This window comes from Sinocyclocheilus grahami, unplaced genomic scaffold, assembly GCF_001515645.1.
Source record: "Sinocyclocheilus grahami isolate Dianchi unplaced genomic scaffold, SAMN03320097.WGS_v1.1 scaffold41.1, whole genome shotgun sequence".
Taxonomy (NCBI): domain Eukaryota; kingdom Metazoa; phylum Chordata; class Actinopteri; order Cypriniformes; family Cyprinidae; genus Sinocyclocheilus; species Sinocyclocheilus grahami.
Window position 1 is genome coordinate 10,080 of NW_015505220.1, and position 18,580 is coordinate 28,659.

Consider the following 18,580-nt stretch of genomic DNA (forward strand, 5'->3'; position numbering starts at 1 on the left):
TTAGATATATATATATATATATATATATATATATATATATATATATATATATATATATATATATATATATATATAGGTGCATCTCAATAAATTAGAATGGCTGCAATTTAATTAAGTAAATGTCATGCAGCACATTTAATTATGATTATAAACTCATACAACATACACACATTATATATATATATATACACACACTCTCACACTATAAATTATTATTATTTATAATAATGATGATGCTTATGATGGTGATTATTATTATTATTATTAAATGTGAATGTGTCATTTAAAACTCAGGTGGTTCTTTAAGTAAATATTTTATGTCTAAGGGTCTATGTTGCTAAAAAGTTTGTGAACCCCTGTTGTAGAAAGTTATTTCAACTTTTTTTCCCTTTTTTTTTTATAAAAAGCAAAAATAATAAATACATAATTTAATAAAATAAGACAAGTAGTTGCCCATCTAAAGGAAGATTTAGAAACAGCTCTAAATAAATACATAAATATAATAATTTTTGCAATGAAACTGCCTTGATGTAGTCACTTTTTAAGTAACAAATAATAAATACTAATGCTCATCAAATCAGTCATTATATTATTAGCAAATTGACAAATGCTGTCTGTAGAGCTTTGTTTGTGTCAAACCTGTAACTTTCCTTTAAACACAATCACACTTGCTCTCTAATAGTCTGTTATGAGGTTTGTATTTTTGCCTGCTTATGTGCACATATGCCTCATACTTACTGGTACATTTAGTTTCTTTTGTTACTTTTTTTGCTTTTTTTGTTTATTCTCTGCCATCCACCCCTGCTTTGTGCTTATTTTTACTGCCCACATAATGGTTCTTTCTCACATGCAATCAGTCCTGCAGCTGTAGGGCGGCCGGTCGCTTATTGCTCATAATTGGTGGCTGTCAGCTGTAGCATGTATGTGTGTTTTTCAGGGTTTGAATGCATGACCCTCACTGTGTGCAATGGCAAGAAATAAAAAAAAAAGCAATAAAGCATGCAGTGCTTTTGCTCCTCACAGCATATGGGCACCTTATGGTGTCCAGCAGGTAGAATAGATTTTGTTGTTTAATATTTCATAACTCATATCTGTCATTTCTGATCCCCAATTAGCTTCTGAATTTGGCAGGGAGTCAGATTAAATTATTCTGTGCAACAAATTGTTTTACCGGTCAGTATGAATGCGCAATGACAAAATGATCAATATAATGGTTCCTCTTCAGAAGATTTAAATGTCTAATGTTTTTAATAGCTTTTTTTATTATAATCTTTCCCAATTAGAATGTGATATTTCCTGGAGCTGGAGATGAAGGCATTCTGGAATACAAATCGGTCATTTACTACCAGGTCAAACAGCCTCGCTGGTTTGAAACCATCAAGGTGAGTGTCACTTATACGATCATATCCTACGTTGGAACAATTGTATTCTGGGAAAGTTTAGATGTGCTGTTTCTTCCCGAGTGTATCCCTGTGTCCCAATGTGCATACTTGGAGCCGATCCTCCCTGTATGCAAAATATGTAAGCGGCGTAGGGCCTCCGAAACACCAGGGGGCCCCCTTGCTCTCAAAGAGGATTTCATTTTAGTTTAGTTTTTGAATTTGGCCAGCAGTTATGAAAATATGAATGATCATTTCTTTTAATGCGGTGCGCTGCTGCCCTTTCTACTTTCTATGTAAAACTCAGTCAAATCATGTAATGTGAATGTCGTACAGTCTCTCACGAGACTAAAAAAACGAGTTGAAAGCTATTCGATATGGAGTGAAACAGACAAATGCGTTTCATTAATTCGAACCACTTTTTAATCTTTTGTTTTAATATTTTATTTAATTTTATGCTAATATTGGAATTTTTAGTAGCTTTTGTGGGGTATTTTTTAATGCACTAAAAATACCATATATTAACATAAAAAAATAATCGAGCCTCAAAGGGGGAAAAATGCATGATTTGACCCTTTTAAATATTTAATAACCTAAAAGAGCATTACACGGTTGAAACTGTTTAAACCGTTTAAATGAATAATAAAGTTCAGCGTAAAGGTCACAAGGACTGCACCTTGCTTAAGTGTCTATTTGGATCCATATTTATGTCCTTTATTAATATTCAAGACCTTTAAGGTATTTTCCAGTCCTAGTTCCTTTCTAAGGTCATCTCATCTGCGTTAACTTCATCTTTTTTTGTGATATTCTGTGTTGCAGGTTGCGATCCCGATTGAAGATGTCAACAGGAGTCACCTGCGGTTCACCTTCAAGCACCGATCGTCTCAGGACTGTGAGTTGAGCACACGTTCACACAGGAGAGTGCTTTCAGAGCCGTTTAACCCAGCAGTGGTCTGTAAACTCACTCTAGTAAATCTTAAGTGTGGTTGAGGTCGCAGCATGTGTGAGACAGCGGCATATTTCACTGGTGCCGTTGTGCATCATACCTCTTTAAATAATATCAAGCCTTCTTTATCTTTGTATCTCAGTGGGTTATTAAAATAACTTTAGTCTATGACAGAGTCATTTGTAGGGCTGCCCCCTATTAGTCGACTTATTGTTAGTCGACCAGAAGCAGCTTGGTCGACCAAAAAGTTTATTAGTCGCTTAGTCGCAGAAAAAAAAATCCACAGGCGAAGTCACACAGTTTGTGACAAACCGATCGTTAGCGACTAGTCTTTGGTAATACAGTACATCGGGCAGGACATCTAAACGCTCGCCCATCATTCATCGACCTCAAATATGGTCTTAAATACTTACTCTTAAATTACAGGTAATTTTTGATCATACAGATAAGAGTGTAATACATCTTTTAAATCTGTAAAGACTCTAAGTTTATTTGTGTGCACTTACAATACCGTGCTTTTGTAAAATAATGAAAGCAAACAGGATGCGCTTTGTCGTCTCGGTCTCTGTGAACTTGAGCGCGAAACTCCATGTATATCTTTGCCTTACAGACATAAAAATGTATATAGAGAGAGTGAAATGTCTACTTTAAATGAAACAATTCAAATGGAAAACAAATTCTCAGATTATGTAATCCATATGAAACATGCATACAGGCGCATCACTACTGCGGAGATGACGAGTCAGTGTTGCCGACTTCATCTCTGAAGCTGAAAACAAAGAAAGCACTAGTTTATCAAATTAAAATTAAAATACTAATGCAGTCTCCTTACTGTTTTTCACTGACACATTCATAATCATTACTTCTGCCGGTGTGCTGTGGCAAGCTTTATGCGTGTTCTTGAGCACTTACTAGGCTATGTAGGCAATTAAAGGCTCATTATAATGATTTAAATGGTTTATTAATAAACGTGCGATTAGTCGACTAATGATTCAAATGAACAACTACTAGTCGACCAGAAAAGTCCTTAGTTGAGGGTAGCCCTAGTCATTTGCATCTGAATGAGTTTGCGGTTATTGAATAGACTGTTAAGTGTGTATTAGTAGTGCTTGGCTTTACTGTTGCTCATATGTAGGGTTAGCTATTTGAACAAACAGCAGTGTTTTACACTTCGACAGACAATGAATTATACCTTGAATCATCCTAGTAACCACTCAGAATTCCCTAGCAACACATGAAAAACATTATGAACACATTAGCAACTGCATAGCAGCACCCTGACAACAACTTCTTTGTTCCTTACATAAACATTAATTACTATTATATTCATATTATATATATATATATTATATATATATATATTAAACAATACATTATTTTATTTTTCCAATATTAATTTTTAGGTATATGAAAACAATGCACACAAGTTATTTTGTTTTGTTTTGTTTTATTTTTTTATTTTATTCGTTTTATTTTTGTTTAGTCTTAGTTTATATTTAATTGTATTTTTTTATTTAGTATTTTATAAACAATACTAATTATAAGTATCTGAAAACCAATATGCATAACATTTTATTTTATTTCATTATTTCTTTCTTTCTTTATTTAACAACTAATACTAATTATTTTAGGTACTTCAGAATTTTAATTGGTGAATATCCTGCTTTTGTAAGACTAGTATTACACGTAATCATCAATCCAATCATTTACTTAACCCATTATACTGGCAGTATACACTCATCCAAGGCTTATTTATTGTGCAACATACCAGTGCCTAAACGACCACCCAGAACTCTCTAGCAACCACACAGCTGCACACTGTAATATTTTGAATACCTTTGCAACCCCATGAAATGCCATCGCTAACACCCAGAACACCCTAGCATTGCAGCACGAGGAAACGCCACTCATAATCCTATAACTCAAAGTTTTTTCAGACCGCAGGTCTGAAGTTGTTTTCTGGCTGTTTGTTTGTGTGTTTTGCTGAGAGGGAGTTTCTGAATCATACTGGCAGTGAACACGGGCGTGTTTGCGAAGCCTGATAGCTTGTTTATGGGCCAAGTGGTGTCTGGCGTGGGGCTGCGGTCATCACACTTATCCGAGCATGTTCAACCTTATCCTGGCAGCAGTGCCGCTCAATCTGCCCACCACATGCTGCCGTCGCAGCGCCAGGATGAGAGGGGCGGGGTCTCATTGTCGGGCACTGGTTCCAGGCACTAGGCGGAGGATGTAGATCAAATAATTTAGCACAAGCAGACAATCTGGAGCAAATAAACGTCTCATCAGCTGATCTGAGAGTAAACGCTATAACAGTATCAACGTTTCACACAGTGACTGCTGATCTCAGCACAGTTGTCTGGAAGTGCTGAAATGTCACCTTTTTTTTTAATTATTATTATTTTTTTAAATAAGTTGTCATTCTGAAGTTTATTTTTGTGTCAGATCTGGATTTTATTTTTATTTGTTGTCATTTGTTTCAGCTTCAATTCAGTTCATATTTAGTACTTTTTTGTTCATAATTAGTCCAGTTCAAATGGATTTCCATTAGAGCCCGACCGATATATCGTTTTGCCGATAATATCGGCCGATATGAGCCTGTCGCCGATATATCGGTATCGGCGAATATGCCGCCGATATGAACATTTTTTTTTACAGAACATATAATGCAGATAAAATGCTTGAAATGGTGTAATTACTTAGTTTGTCCAGCAGAGCGCGCTCCATTGTTAGCTACTGGCGACCTGGATGAAACGCTTTAAAGCTTAAGTCAATGGAAAACAATTGAAACTTTGAATGGCCATATCTCTGTAACGGCGCGGCGGATCCGCACCAAATTCGGGGGATCTCTTCAGCTCGAGGAACCCTCGTGAACGCAAATCGAGTGTACGTCTCGAGGCCCTCTTTCGAATGAGACCACCCCGGCGTGGATAGCCTCCGGGGTTCGGGAGTTACGGGTGGTTAAATTCGCGGTCCGGCGCCGAACGATCAAGCGATCCCGGGGGGCTACCGACACGTGGAGGGTGGCGTTTGATGGGGCTCCTCGCGCTGAAGGGATCCCCCGAATTTGGTGAAGATCCGCCGGCGCGTTCGTGAGATAGTGACACCAGTCAACACTTTCACTTCAGTAAGGACTTGTTCAGGCAGCATTCACGCGTTGTCTTATTCGACCATAAGTGCCCTGCGAAGTGGACTTCACATGAAATTCCGTCATGATTCCAGTTCCAAGGGAACGTACACGTTACATTCAAAGGGCATTAAAGTGCGCGAGACGTGAATTTATATTGTATTTATTTACAGAGGTAGGGGAGAGCGGGGCACAAAGTAACACTTTTTGACTTTCTCAGTTTGTGTAAATCCACATGGGGTTCAGAATATATATATTTTTAATCCACGGCAATTCTACACTTGTCTAGTACAAATATGTCGCTTTGTTTCATAATTACAGTGTATACGTTTTTCTTTATTTACCCTTAAAAAAATGGAAGTAAAATGTGACAACATGCCCCATAGGTGGAACACATTGTAACATCTGAGGGGCTGAGGGGCACTTGACCATATGACATCTGATCCAATGAAAAAAATATACAAGACAAACTAAAATATTTGGTTTATATATATATATATATATATATATATATATATAATGATTTATATATATATTTTTTTTCAAATAAAATGGCGTTTTTCAAGAATGAAAAATAATCTGATTTTGGAGTTTGACAATGAACACATTGCAACCATGCTTGGGACGGCCCACATAAACGAGCAAAAATGCTTTACATGTCTTGAAATAATAATTTCTAAACATTAAACATTGACTGTCAATCTTTATTCACTTGTTTCTCGTTGTTTCTCGTTAAAATTAATTAAAGTAAATGGTGTAAATTACATCACTAATGTCATAGAATAGCACATTGTAACGCAGTGTTACAACGTGCCCCATGATAAATAACAGTTTGGAGATTAAAATAATAGCAGATTTGTCTAATTTTAAATGAATAATAAAAACTGAGATACATTTACTTAAGTCAGAATTTAAATGTTACTATGGTAAAATAAATATTAAAACCACGTGTGTTACAACTAACACCACGTTACTTTGTGCATCGCACTCATCGCAAGTTTATTGTTAAATGCCCTTACATATCTCTGTCACCAATAAAAACTGAGATAAAAAATTTACTTAAGCCAGAATTTAAATGTTACTATGGTAAAATAATATTCAAACCATGTGTGTTACAACTAACACCCCGTTACTTTGTTCATCGCAAGTTTATTGTTAAATTGTTAAATATTTCTGTCACCATTATAAGTGTTTGATCACCACATTTGAGTGATCATTGCAAAAAATGTGTTTGTGTATATATATATATATATATATATTCTGTTTATGTATATACTGTATTCTATATATAGTACCAGTCAAATGTTTGGACACATGAATGGGAAAGTGTCCAAACTTTTGACTGGTACTGTACTATAATATCCACAAAGAATATCGGCCAATATATATATCGATATCTGCCTTTTTTACACCCTAATATCGGTATTGGTATCGGCCCCCAAAAAAACATATCGGTCGGGCTCTAGTTTCCATGGTCTTTTTGTGTTCATTGATTGAGTTCTGTTCAGTTTGTAGGGATTTCTGTGGGCATCTAAGCTTTAAGACACTGGTATTAAAATCTGTTTTCTTGTACTGATTGATGCTGACAGGCAGTCAAATGTCAGGGAGAATCAGTTGTAGGGATCTTCATCCCTGTCATACCGCACATGTCTGCCTGTCTGTCTTTCTCATATGGATTCAATTCTGAATGTAAGAAAAAAACACCAGTAAACAGCATCTCCTCCTGATTGATTGAGTCAGTCTGCATGCCGTCAGAGTCTTTCTGCAGGATGCGAACCTGCTTCCCTCATGTTCCCTTTGTCCTGGTACCGCAGTGATGATGATGGTGGTGGTCATCTCCTGACCTCTACACCTCTCTGACTGCATTGTGAGCATTGTGAGTTCAGAGGTTCAGGTGTTTGTGTGGATCTCCATAGGCTGCTGTTGACATTCCCAGTTGGGATGAAGTTCCTCAGGGATGATTTTTAATGTCAGATTCACACAGACGCTGCTGTAGCTCTTGATGAAGCACACAGGCTGTCAGAGGTGATGTCTGACTGAAATATGATTGTGTTTGATATAACTGTCAAGGTTATGAGAAGAGGAACGTGATCCTCTTCGAAGTAAGCAGATCCAAATTCAGTTAATATTTTATGCTTATTTTTATAATCTATTTTATATAATACTACAAGTGTCAATCATTCTTGTGAATAAATAAATGTATATATAATTGTATCATGTATGATTAAATGACAATAACAATTGAAATATATATAGAAATTCATATACTTTATATATTAAATTAACTTATTTAAAAAATATTTAAAATATATCATATAAATTTATATTCTGTGCAATTTACTATAATATAATGTTTGTTTACTTTAAAATTTAGATGCTATGTAAACATTTTTAAATATTTATAAAAAGCGTTGTTTGTGTCTCAAGTCATCGCTGTTCATGATACTCTTCCACTTCGTTCCTTGGTCTCAATTCAGTTTATATTCAGTTGCAGTTCAGATTCATATCCAGTTTCAGTTGCATGACTCTCTGAATGTATTGTTCTTTTTAGTGCATGTAAAGAACAAATGTTTAGAGGTCGACTATTAATAAATAATAATAAATATGCAATTTCTCTACAGGCAAGGATAAATCCGAGAAGAATTTTGCTCTGTCTTTTGTGAAGCTGATGAGGTACGACGGCACGACGCTGAGGGACGGAGAACATGATCTCATCGTCTATAAGGTGAAAAAACAAATCATCTCAAAGACTAGCACACACACACATATGTGAGCTGTATACTGATGCTGCTTGTCCTCGTTTGTCTCATTTAACCTTTGACCCCACATCACAATGTAATCATTATGCAATTAAGCTTTGTTCGTGTATTCAGTCTCTTCATATCTGCATATTAAAGAGCTTCATTAATGCGGAACTTCGCCTGGTCAAATCCTTTTTGAGCTGTGCAAATGAACCCTCATACAAACTGATCTGATATTGGTTTTACTGCTTGTGTAAAACTGGCTACATTAAAGAAAATGTAAATTTAATTTAAACAAGCCTGAAGAGTGTGTTGACTGACTGACAGCTGTCAATCACTGAATGCATTTTCCAGTCTCTCGTGCAAACCAGTGTTGTACTCATGACTGTGTGTTCATATATTTGTAGGCTGAAGCCAAGAAACTGGAGGACTCAACCATGTACCTGAGCTTGGCGTCCACCAAACCAGAGATGGAGGAAAGAAACCCATCGTCCGGGAAGAACACGCAGAATCTGGGCAGCTTCTCCATCAGCAAAGACTCGTTTCAGATCTCGACGCTTGTTTGCTCCACCAAACTCACGCAGAATGGTGAGACACATTGACTTGCATCATTTCCCAATCCCATTCCTGTCACTTCTCCCCATCATTTCCTCTCCTTTCTCTATTCCTCTATCAAAAAGACCACAAACAGAATAACCAGAGCTGACAAGTCTGTGTTCACAACCAGTTTACTGCAATGTTGTGACACATATCAGACTGAAACTTTATTTTGAAAGTGGACTTTATCCAAGAACGGATTAAATTTGTGATAAAAAGTGGTTTCTATATTAAGTAGCTGAAAAATAAGAGCTTGCTAATGTCAACCAATGTTATTTTAGTATCTTCAAGATACTATTATAATTTTCACTAACATTTTGAATAAGTTTATTTTTATACATCTGTTTTCATTTGTTTTGCTTCATCTCATTTTTATCAGTTTTAATATTTGTGTAGTTTTTATTCGTTAATTTCAATTTTAATTTATTTTATTAAAAAATGAGATGATGATGATTATTTTAATTTTATTTTAGTTAACATTAATTTTATTTATTTATTTAATTATTTAAACTAGTAGTTTTTTTCTTAACATTTTAATAAGACTATACAAAAACAAATATTTTCATTTGTAATAATCATCAGGATTGTATGACCAGGAATGTCTAGTAAGGTATAGTTTTTATTCACTTTAATTTGTTATTTTTATTAATTGTTTTTAAATAACATTTTATTTAAATTCATCAAGTTAAACTACATAAATAAGAAATGTTGCGCTGGCAACTGAAGTAATTTTTTTTTATTTTGATAACTTTTTCAGTTAACATTTAAAGTGACAAATTATTATTTAAAAAAATTATTTTAGTTTAGTAAACAAAGTTTTTAGTAGTTTTACTTTTGGTAAACAAAGCAATTGAGTACATTTTGATAAAGACTGCAAAAACTGTATTTTCATCTGGAACAACAAGCATCAGGATTGAATGACTGGAAATAAAGTAAGTGAGTAAATCATCAGGTTTAATTTGACGTCATCTGTATGTTTTGTGTGAGATGCTGTGTCTGGTTTGCAGCTGTGAGTAAGTGCAGATGCGGGAAGATCATTACAGTCGGATCACATACAAGATGCAGTGAAGTCCACCGCAGTCCTGACGCAATCTCTGCTTTACTCCCTCCTCTCATCTTAAGCATATGTGTGTTGCTCTATGAATCTCACAGAAACTGCTTACCCATCAGCACTTTGGTCATGCTGTAGCGGCAGGTGTGAGTATGTACGGTGGACGGCTTCATGACTGGAGAGTCCTGCTGTCGTAAATCTGAGGAGATGGTTTGAAATACTGCGGGAATGTAAAGTCAGAGATGAAGATCGCGGGGGGAATGTACAGCCATCCAAGCGTAGGACAATGAAAATATATGATAACGAATAAAAGACTGAAATGAACCAGTGTTTCTTTTATAGATCAGTCCACAACGCCATAGCAAACTAAATTGCATTGCATCTGAGTCGTGAGCTTGCAGACTAGATTGATTGTGATAAACAAGCTGGTTACAATGCAAAGACACTAAATAGACAACAGGTTTTTGAATTTAGTGGTCTTCTAGTGTCACTTGATTCATTTGAGCTGTTTTTAATGAATCTTTCAGAAAAACTCACAAGGTTTTGAATCAGTCTGATGAATGTTTATTGAATTTGTCTTCTAGTGTCAAATGATTCTTTTGAGATTGAGTCATGGTTTTTGAATCGGTATGACAAGTGGCTACTCAATGAACTTTGTCTTCTAGTGTCCAACAATTCATTTGCATTGTCTTTTAATGACTCTTTCAGAAAGGCTTACAGGTTTTGAATCAGTCTGACAAATGGTTACTGAATTAACTTTGTCTTCTAGTGTCAAACAACTCCAGCGGTGAAGAAATCACACACTGTAGCTTTAAATTAGGTCAAGAATAGTATAGTTTTATTTAATTTATACCTTACTGTTCAAACGTTTGAATTTTTTAAAATGTTTTTGAAGGAAATCCTCATCAAGGCTGTATTTGATCAAAAACACAGTAAAAACAGTAATATTGTGAAATATTATTACAGTTTAAAATAACTGTTTTCTATTTGAATATATTGTAAAATGTAATTTATTTCTGTGATGCGCAGCTGAATTTTCAGTATCATTACTCCAGTTTTCAGTGTCACATGATCCTTCAGAAATCTTTCTAATATGCTGATTAGATTTTATTTTTGTACTTGATGTACTAAAATACCTAAAACCACAACTGGGGGAGAAAAAATCCAAATGTTAAAAACACAACAAAATGACTAAAACTTCAAAATATTAATAAACACTATGATCGCATCTCAGTGATACAAAAAATGGTTCTCTTTTTTTTTTTTATTAAATGAACTATTTTTGGTCTGTTTAATATTTATTTAATATTAATATTTAATATCTGTTAATATTTAAAAGAGGAAAAAGTCTGTGGAACAAAAGAAGGCTTACAATAAGGCAAGAAGTAAGACCCGTGTAAATATCGGGTCAGCTTTCCAGCGCTGGAGAGAACTCAGGGAGTGGAAGGCCTGCGATCGGACGCCGAGGTTGCTTTATTTCTTCTCGATTGGTGAGTAACACCGTGTCTACACCGGACGCGACTGTCCAATGCATCCAACTGCATCCAGCCACGCCGCAACAGCTAAGGTCTGTCTACACTGGATGAGACAAAGCAACCGTTGAAAATCATTTGAAATTTGTGTCAATACGTCATAAATAGAATGCAGCAGCAGTTTACTGTTGGGGATTTGTCGTGCTGTGCCGCATCCAGTGTAGACAGCATCACTGATTATAATGAGTTCTATAGTATTTTGTCGCGCCGTGCCACTTGGTTTTGCTTTGTTTCACAGAACTAATCAATGCCTGGGTTGCGTACGTATGTGTGGGGCAGAGCTATCAAAATAGCTGCGATACCCTTTTGGGGTAGGGGCGTGTTTGTTTTGGTGATTTGAAATGTCAACATTGGCTACCAGAAATCACTTACCCCACCTTTAAAACACACTCCTGAAAAAACCTCATCTTACCAGATTACGTAATTTCACTTTGGCTTGTTTTCAAGTGATTGCTGGAATGCCTCATTTGAGGTTAAAAAGTCACTCGCTCCTGTTACTATGACGATGTCTATGGGAGCCGCTCAGGCAGTGTTAAGAGTCCTCAAGGGAACAGGCTGAACTGTAAAACTCTCATGAGAGTTCCCCACTATCACAGTCTGATTCATCCAGTAAGAATCATTTAACCCCTTAAAGGGTTAGTTCACACAAAAATGAAAATTCTGTCATTAATTACTCACCCTCATGTCGGTCCAAACCCGTAAGGCCTCCGTTCATCTTTGGAACACAAATTAAGATATTTTTGATGCATTCTCAGAGCTCTCTGACCCTCCCATAGACCGCAAGGGTACAACCACGATCAATGTCCAGAAACGTAACAAGGAGATTGATAAAATAATCCATGTGACATCAGGGGTTCAACCGTAATATTTCGAAGCTACGAGAATACTTTTTGTGTGCAAAAAAAAAAAAAAAAAGAAAGTTTTTATTAAACAATTTGTCCCCCCCGCGTCATCAATGTCCAGAAACGTAACAAGGAGATTGATAAAATAATCCATGTGACATCAGGGGTTCAACCGTAATATTTCGAAGCTACGAGAATACTTTTTGTGTGCAAAAAAAAAAAAAAAGAAAGATTTTATTCAACAATTTGTCTCCTCCGCGTCACCCTAGCGCCATTTTGGAGAGTATCCACTGAACGCAGACAGCGTATTCTGTTATGTGTCAGCTGCGCCACGCCATGGTGTGGATACTAGTTTGACTAGTTTCTACTAGTTTTGCCTTTACACGTTTGTATTGATGGGCGATGTGTCATATGTCTGAAAAGATCCCAATCAGATCTGTCCAAAGAGACATCGATCAAACTCCTAGGCCAATCCACTGTCGATTTATGCCTTTCCAAACATGAGGAAGGAAGATGCAACAAATGCGAAATGCGCACTGCCCCCTAGCGCGCTAGCAGCTAGCTCGATGCAGAGTTGGGAAACTATGGATTGTGAACAAATGCAATAATAATTATGAATTATTCCACCCATGTGTTAAAATTTAAGGTGTTTTGTGTAAAATTAGACACTTTTTTTATCGATTTAGCCCAATGTATATGGGAATGGGACTCTTTTAAATTCACGTATTCCTGAACTCGCAGAATGGAGAACCCTAGTGGACATATTGCCTCCCTTCAAATAAATCTCTAACTTTTTTTTTAAATGATACAAAAAAACATCTTGTTTCCCCTGTTTACTGGCACCTAGTGAAATCAAAAGAAACTTTCTGCAGGGAGATGGACCAAATAGATCTTAAATAACAGACTTTGAAATAAAAAATTAGTAAAATAAAAATCATAATTAGATTTTTTTTATGTGTTTATCATAAATTATGAAAAAATACAATAAAAAATATTAATTATTCCACACGGGTGTTAAAACTTAGGGTATTTTCTGTGAAATGAGACCATTTTTATCAATTTACTCCAATGTATGTGAGTAGGGCACTATTTTAAATTCAGGTATGCCAAAATCAGTAAAAAATCCAAAATATGCCAAAGAGTTTAAGGGATTAAAGAACATTTGTGACCGTGAATCATTGAGTGGTTCCCTTTGTCTAATCTATGAACACTTATTGATGAACTGCTTCATATTTGTCCAGATTGTCATTTTCTTCGTTTATATCATCACCGCAGTGAAATCAGTTCCTCTCATGGCTTAAGATTTGACCAGTCAGACTGAGAGCTCATGTTATTCATGTGTCTCTATATGATGAATGTTTCATGTCCAGGATGGAGAGGTGAATGTGCTAATGTGGTTTTTCTCTGCTCTCCTGTAGTTGATCTCCTGGGGCTGCTGAAGTGGAGATCCAACACCAGTTTGCTCCAGCAGAACCTCCGTCACCTGATGAAAGTGGAGGGAGGCGAGGTGGTCAAGGTACGTGTGGATCATCTGATGCACAGAAACACCAACTCACAGCTTTCATTCAGACGTCCGTTTGGATTCATGCAGACATTCGTGCTGCTAATGTAAACGTTTGAAGTTGATGTGGAGACTTGCTCTCTGATTTATGATATGAAATTATGAATGAACTCTCTGCTGCACTTCAAAGCTTTTTGATTATTAGTTTTTTTGGAAGGCAACAGCAAAACATGCTGAGATATATTTAGAAATTGCATTTCTGTAAGTGTTTTCAGTAGGGTGTGTGGTTGGGCCTGTGAAATTATAGAAATGCTCGAAATAAGCTTTCATCATATCTAACTCAAAATAAGCGTTGCAATTTAAATGTTTAAATTGTGTTCTCCATCCATAAAATAAAATATAATAAAATAATAAAAAAGCATTCCATTAAAAAAAAAGTAAATTAAAATTCAATTCATTGAAGTAACCCAGATACAAAATGTCTGAGATCATGTCATTAAAAGTACACATTCAGAATGGAGTGATTTTGTTGTACTAAATACTGTAATCAGGAAGTGGAATTGTAACCACAATCATTGAATGTCTAATGATTTCTGTCTATTGTAGAGTCTTATGTTCCTATGCAGCATATGATTTAAAAGCCCCTCTGAGATGAGGCAGAGCTCTGTTGGTTTCGTGACTTTTCCCTCAGGGATCATGCGTTTGAATGCCAGTTTGCTCCTGAAGGCGGCGTGTCTCATGGACTGATTTCTCTGGCCGTGTTTGAAGGCAAACACGCTCGAGCTGTCAGCGCTGAGAGAGATAGATGGAGGCAGAGACTCTGTGTGCTGTAAATGTCCCCTCAGCCTCCATCTAACAGGCTCTGCAGCTTTTCTGCCATGTCTCTGCCACATAAATATAAAACCACTGACTAGAACCATAGACGCTCACCGCTTTACTTCTGAGTCCATCCATCCATCCATCCATCCATCCATCCATCCATCCATCCATCCATCCATCCATCCATCCATCCATCCATCCATCCATCCATCCATCCATCCATCCATCCATCCATCCATCCATCCATCCATCCATCCATCCATCCATCCATCCATCCATCCATCCATCCATCCATCCATCCATCCATCCATCCATCCATCCATCCATCCATCCATCCATCCATCCATCCATCCATCCATCCATCCATCCATCCATCCATCCATCCATCCATCCATCCATCCATCCATCCATCCATCCATCCATCCATCCATCCATCCATCCATCCATCCATCCATCCATCCATCCATCCATCCATCCATCCATCCATCCATCCATCCATCCATCCATCCATCCATCCATCCATCCATCCATCCATCCATCCATCCATCCATCCATCCATCCATCCATCCATCCATCCATCCATCCATCCATCCATCCATCCATCCATCCATCCATCCATCCATCCATCCATCCATCCATCCATCCATCCATCCATCCATCCATCCATCCATCCATCCATCCATCCATCCATCCATCCATCCATCCATCCATCCATCCATCCATCCATCCATCCATCCATCCATCCATCCATCCATCCATCCATCCATCCATCCATCCATCCATCCATCCATCCATCCATCCATCCATCCATCCATCCATCCATCCATCCAAGTCACCTTTGTGAAAACATCCAGCGTGACTTGAGACTCGTGAAAACAGCTATATTCGGGGGTAAACATCCAGATAAACGGGATAATAATTGAAGCCTTTGAAAGCAGAGACCGTACGCTTTCATAGCCCTCGCTTTAACGTTAGCCAAAGGCCAAAGACTTAAACAAATGACAACATCTGCAGGCTTTGAGAAATGGTTTCATCATGTTTGCTTGATTTCACAATAAATCATCATGTTGCCAGACCTCCTAAATTTGGTGGGTCCGTTTATGATTGATGGGTGTAAGCGATCACAATTATGATGTGTGTTCCAATTAGTAATCTGTACAACTGAAAGGTTCTCTAGTAGGATTGATATGACTACCTGTTTGAATTGATTGTCACTGGTGAAAAACAATACTTAAACCAGCCTTAGTTGGATAGCTGGGTTCCCAGGCTGGCCAAACTTGTTTGGCTCGACTGTATTCATGGTTTTAGAGGGGTTTTGTGCACTTGCCAGATATTTATTTTATTGTATTTTTTTTCTGGAGGGATATGTTGTGTTTTAGATCCTGGTCCCCAGTATGTTTCCCGTAGACTTCATAACTGGCTTATCCAGCACAACATGGCCAACCAGGATTAAAAACACACACACACACTCACACACACACACACACACACACATACATACATCCATACATACATACATACATCCATACATACATACATACATACATAAAAACAATTAAATGTAAAAATAAATCGAAATTACAAAGTTTAAATAAGTAAAGGTAGAATAAAAATAGAATTTAAAATAAAAAGTCATTTTTATGTAAAATAGAATATTAAATAAAAAGTAAATTATAATAACATATAAAATAAAAAAATTTAAATGACATAAAATATTAAATAAAAATCATTTTTTATATGAAATATAAAATAAAACTGCCATTTCAAAATAGTTCAACATTATTTAAAATAATTCATTGGCAGGGCTCTGATACCCAGTTTGTGAGATTTAAATCAACCTAAATCAAACCTAAATGTTCATATAATTAAAACTACACATTCAGAATAGGGCATTTGTTGTAATAAATACTTAATCAGTAAGAGGAATTGGAACCATGATCTGTTTACAGTTTAAGAAGTAGTTTTGATTTGGGATAAGGCCCAACGACAGATATATTGCAATATTTCCTCAACTACGCAAAAACTATTCAAATCAGAGGTGTGTTTAAACATGAAAGTTGTCTTTGGGTGGCCTGAAAGAAGCTGCTAATTCAAACAGCTGTTAATATGCAGAACACACACTCACAGGATGACTACAATTACAGTACGTGTGTTTCTCGCACACACACACACCCCCCGATCACACGGCAGTGCGTTTATTGGCCAGACACCGAGTGAATAATTCAGCGCTCGCCACCCAGAGCGACAGACACACAGACTTCCCTTAATGTTTCCTGCAGGCGTCCCACTCAACATGATTATGTACTTTCCTCACGCTGTGTACTAAAACACCTTCCTACCACTGCCAAGTTTGGAATTGGATTTCTCCGGCCGGCGCAGACATGCGCGTGAAAGCTGTGAGGACGATGTAATAATGCTGCAGGATGGCTTTTGTGTTCCTGATAGGGGTTTCTTCAGGAATCGGCCCTATGGCACGGATCACTCACTTCACTGTAAACGCACTGGAGGAAGCATCTGCGGCAATGATTCAAGGGCACCGCAACATTTACGCCCCGTTTATTTATTATCTGACATTTGAAGGATGAAGCGTTCTACTAGAACATCTGAGGAGGAACTTGACATGACTTTGGGACGATGTTATTTAATAATCCAATGCTTAAATAAACTAAAACTAGGTTTAATGAATAAATGAATGAATAAATAATTAAATCAATTCTGTTAACTATTTTTTAAATTGGATAAATAAGTAAATAAATATACTATTTCAAATTTCTTTAGATATTTAAATATTTACATTTTACATGGTTTACTTAATTTAAATATGTAATATTACTGTTATAATCTGTAATGTATTTATGCACTACAAATAATACAACTTGTCATTGTTTCGCCACTGAATCATTTACTTTTATTTTAGCTGAGATTTTTTTATTATAGTAATATAATATAGAAGTAATATAGAAATAATTGACAACATATCTTTATATTCCAGTGTCCTCAACGTTCAAGCAGGAATGAATGTAAAGCACAAATTGTATAGTGTGACTCATGAACCAATGATTCTTATGATTCAAATGAATCGAGAGTCAAAAAGACTCTCACTCTTAAAGTATCGCTGTGAATCAGTTGAAGCAGTTCTAGAAAATAATAAAATGTTATCAAAAAGCAGTATTGCTTTTTAGTGTATTTAAATATGTATTAGATTCTTTATATTTTATGTTTTCAAACACAAAATATATATATATCAATCTGCTTAAATAAAATATATAAGTGAATTCTAAAATATTTAAAAGTGATTTATATTTGAATATATAATTACTTTATATTATTTATTTCATATTCTTTATAAAATCATTATTGGAATCAAAAATAATGATTACATTTTCACAACCTGAATTGTTAAATTCTAGTTTGTCATTCCTAGTGTCAAATATCGAACTCAAATCCTCAATTAGTTCCCATTTCCATTGCCTCCAGGTCAGTGAACAAATATCCTAGTGAATGTTATCTTTGCGCGACCGAAGCAAACTTACTCTTCACAGAAATAATCATCTCCAGCATGAATCATCTCTGTCCTTTCATTAGAATAATGCTCTCTGCATCTCCTCCATCTCCTGCTCCTTTTTTTATTTTAATTTTTTGGATTGCTTTCTGAGTTATGTGTTGTGTACACCTGACGTGAGCGGTGGCGTCTTCAACACGCCGGATCTCATCTCAGACTGATGACAGATTGACGGCCGTTATAGACTTGGACTTTCCTATCTGTTGGGACTTGTTCTGTGCTGGATATACGCAGCAGCTTCATTGGCGGTAGCGCGAGCGTTTATTTATTTCCCCTCAAGGGTACACTCTTCCTCTCGTCGCAGTGACTGTAAGCAGAGGCCACGCAGCAGATGTGCCAAACACAAAGACTCGTGCTCGTCCTCAGGTGGAGCATTTCAGCTTTTAAATTAGTTTTCACACTGAATTTGTAAGTGCAGAAATAGAGCAAATGTGCGAACAATCTTATTTATAAACCTCAGTGTGTGTGTGTGTGTGTGTGTGTGTG

The 18,580-nt window shown here is 36.4% G+C and overlaps 1 protein-coding gene across 1 annotated transcript in view; it reads left to right on the top strand.

Moving 5' to 3' along the window:
- LOC107582198 (dedicator of cytokinesis protein 1-like) overlaps nt 1-18,580 on the top strand; it is a gene marked incomplete at its 5' end in the record, with an annotated part of 66,888 nt that overhangs the window by 8,729 nt on the left and 39,579 nt on the right. Inside the window, 5 exons of the mRNA XM_016267950.1 lie at nt 1,284-1,382; nt 2,199-2,271; nt 8,071-8,174; nt 8,598-8,778; nt 13,631-13,728. Coding sequence (XP_016123436.1) covers nt 1,284-1,382; nt 2,199-2,271; nt 8,071-8,174; nt 8,598-8,778; nt 13,631-13,728 — 555 coding nt within the window. The remainder of the gene's footprint in view (nt 1-1,283; nt 1,383-2,198; nt 2,272-8,070; nt 8,175-8,597; nt 8,779-13,630; nt 13,729-18,580) is intronic.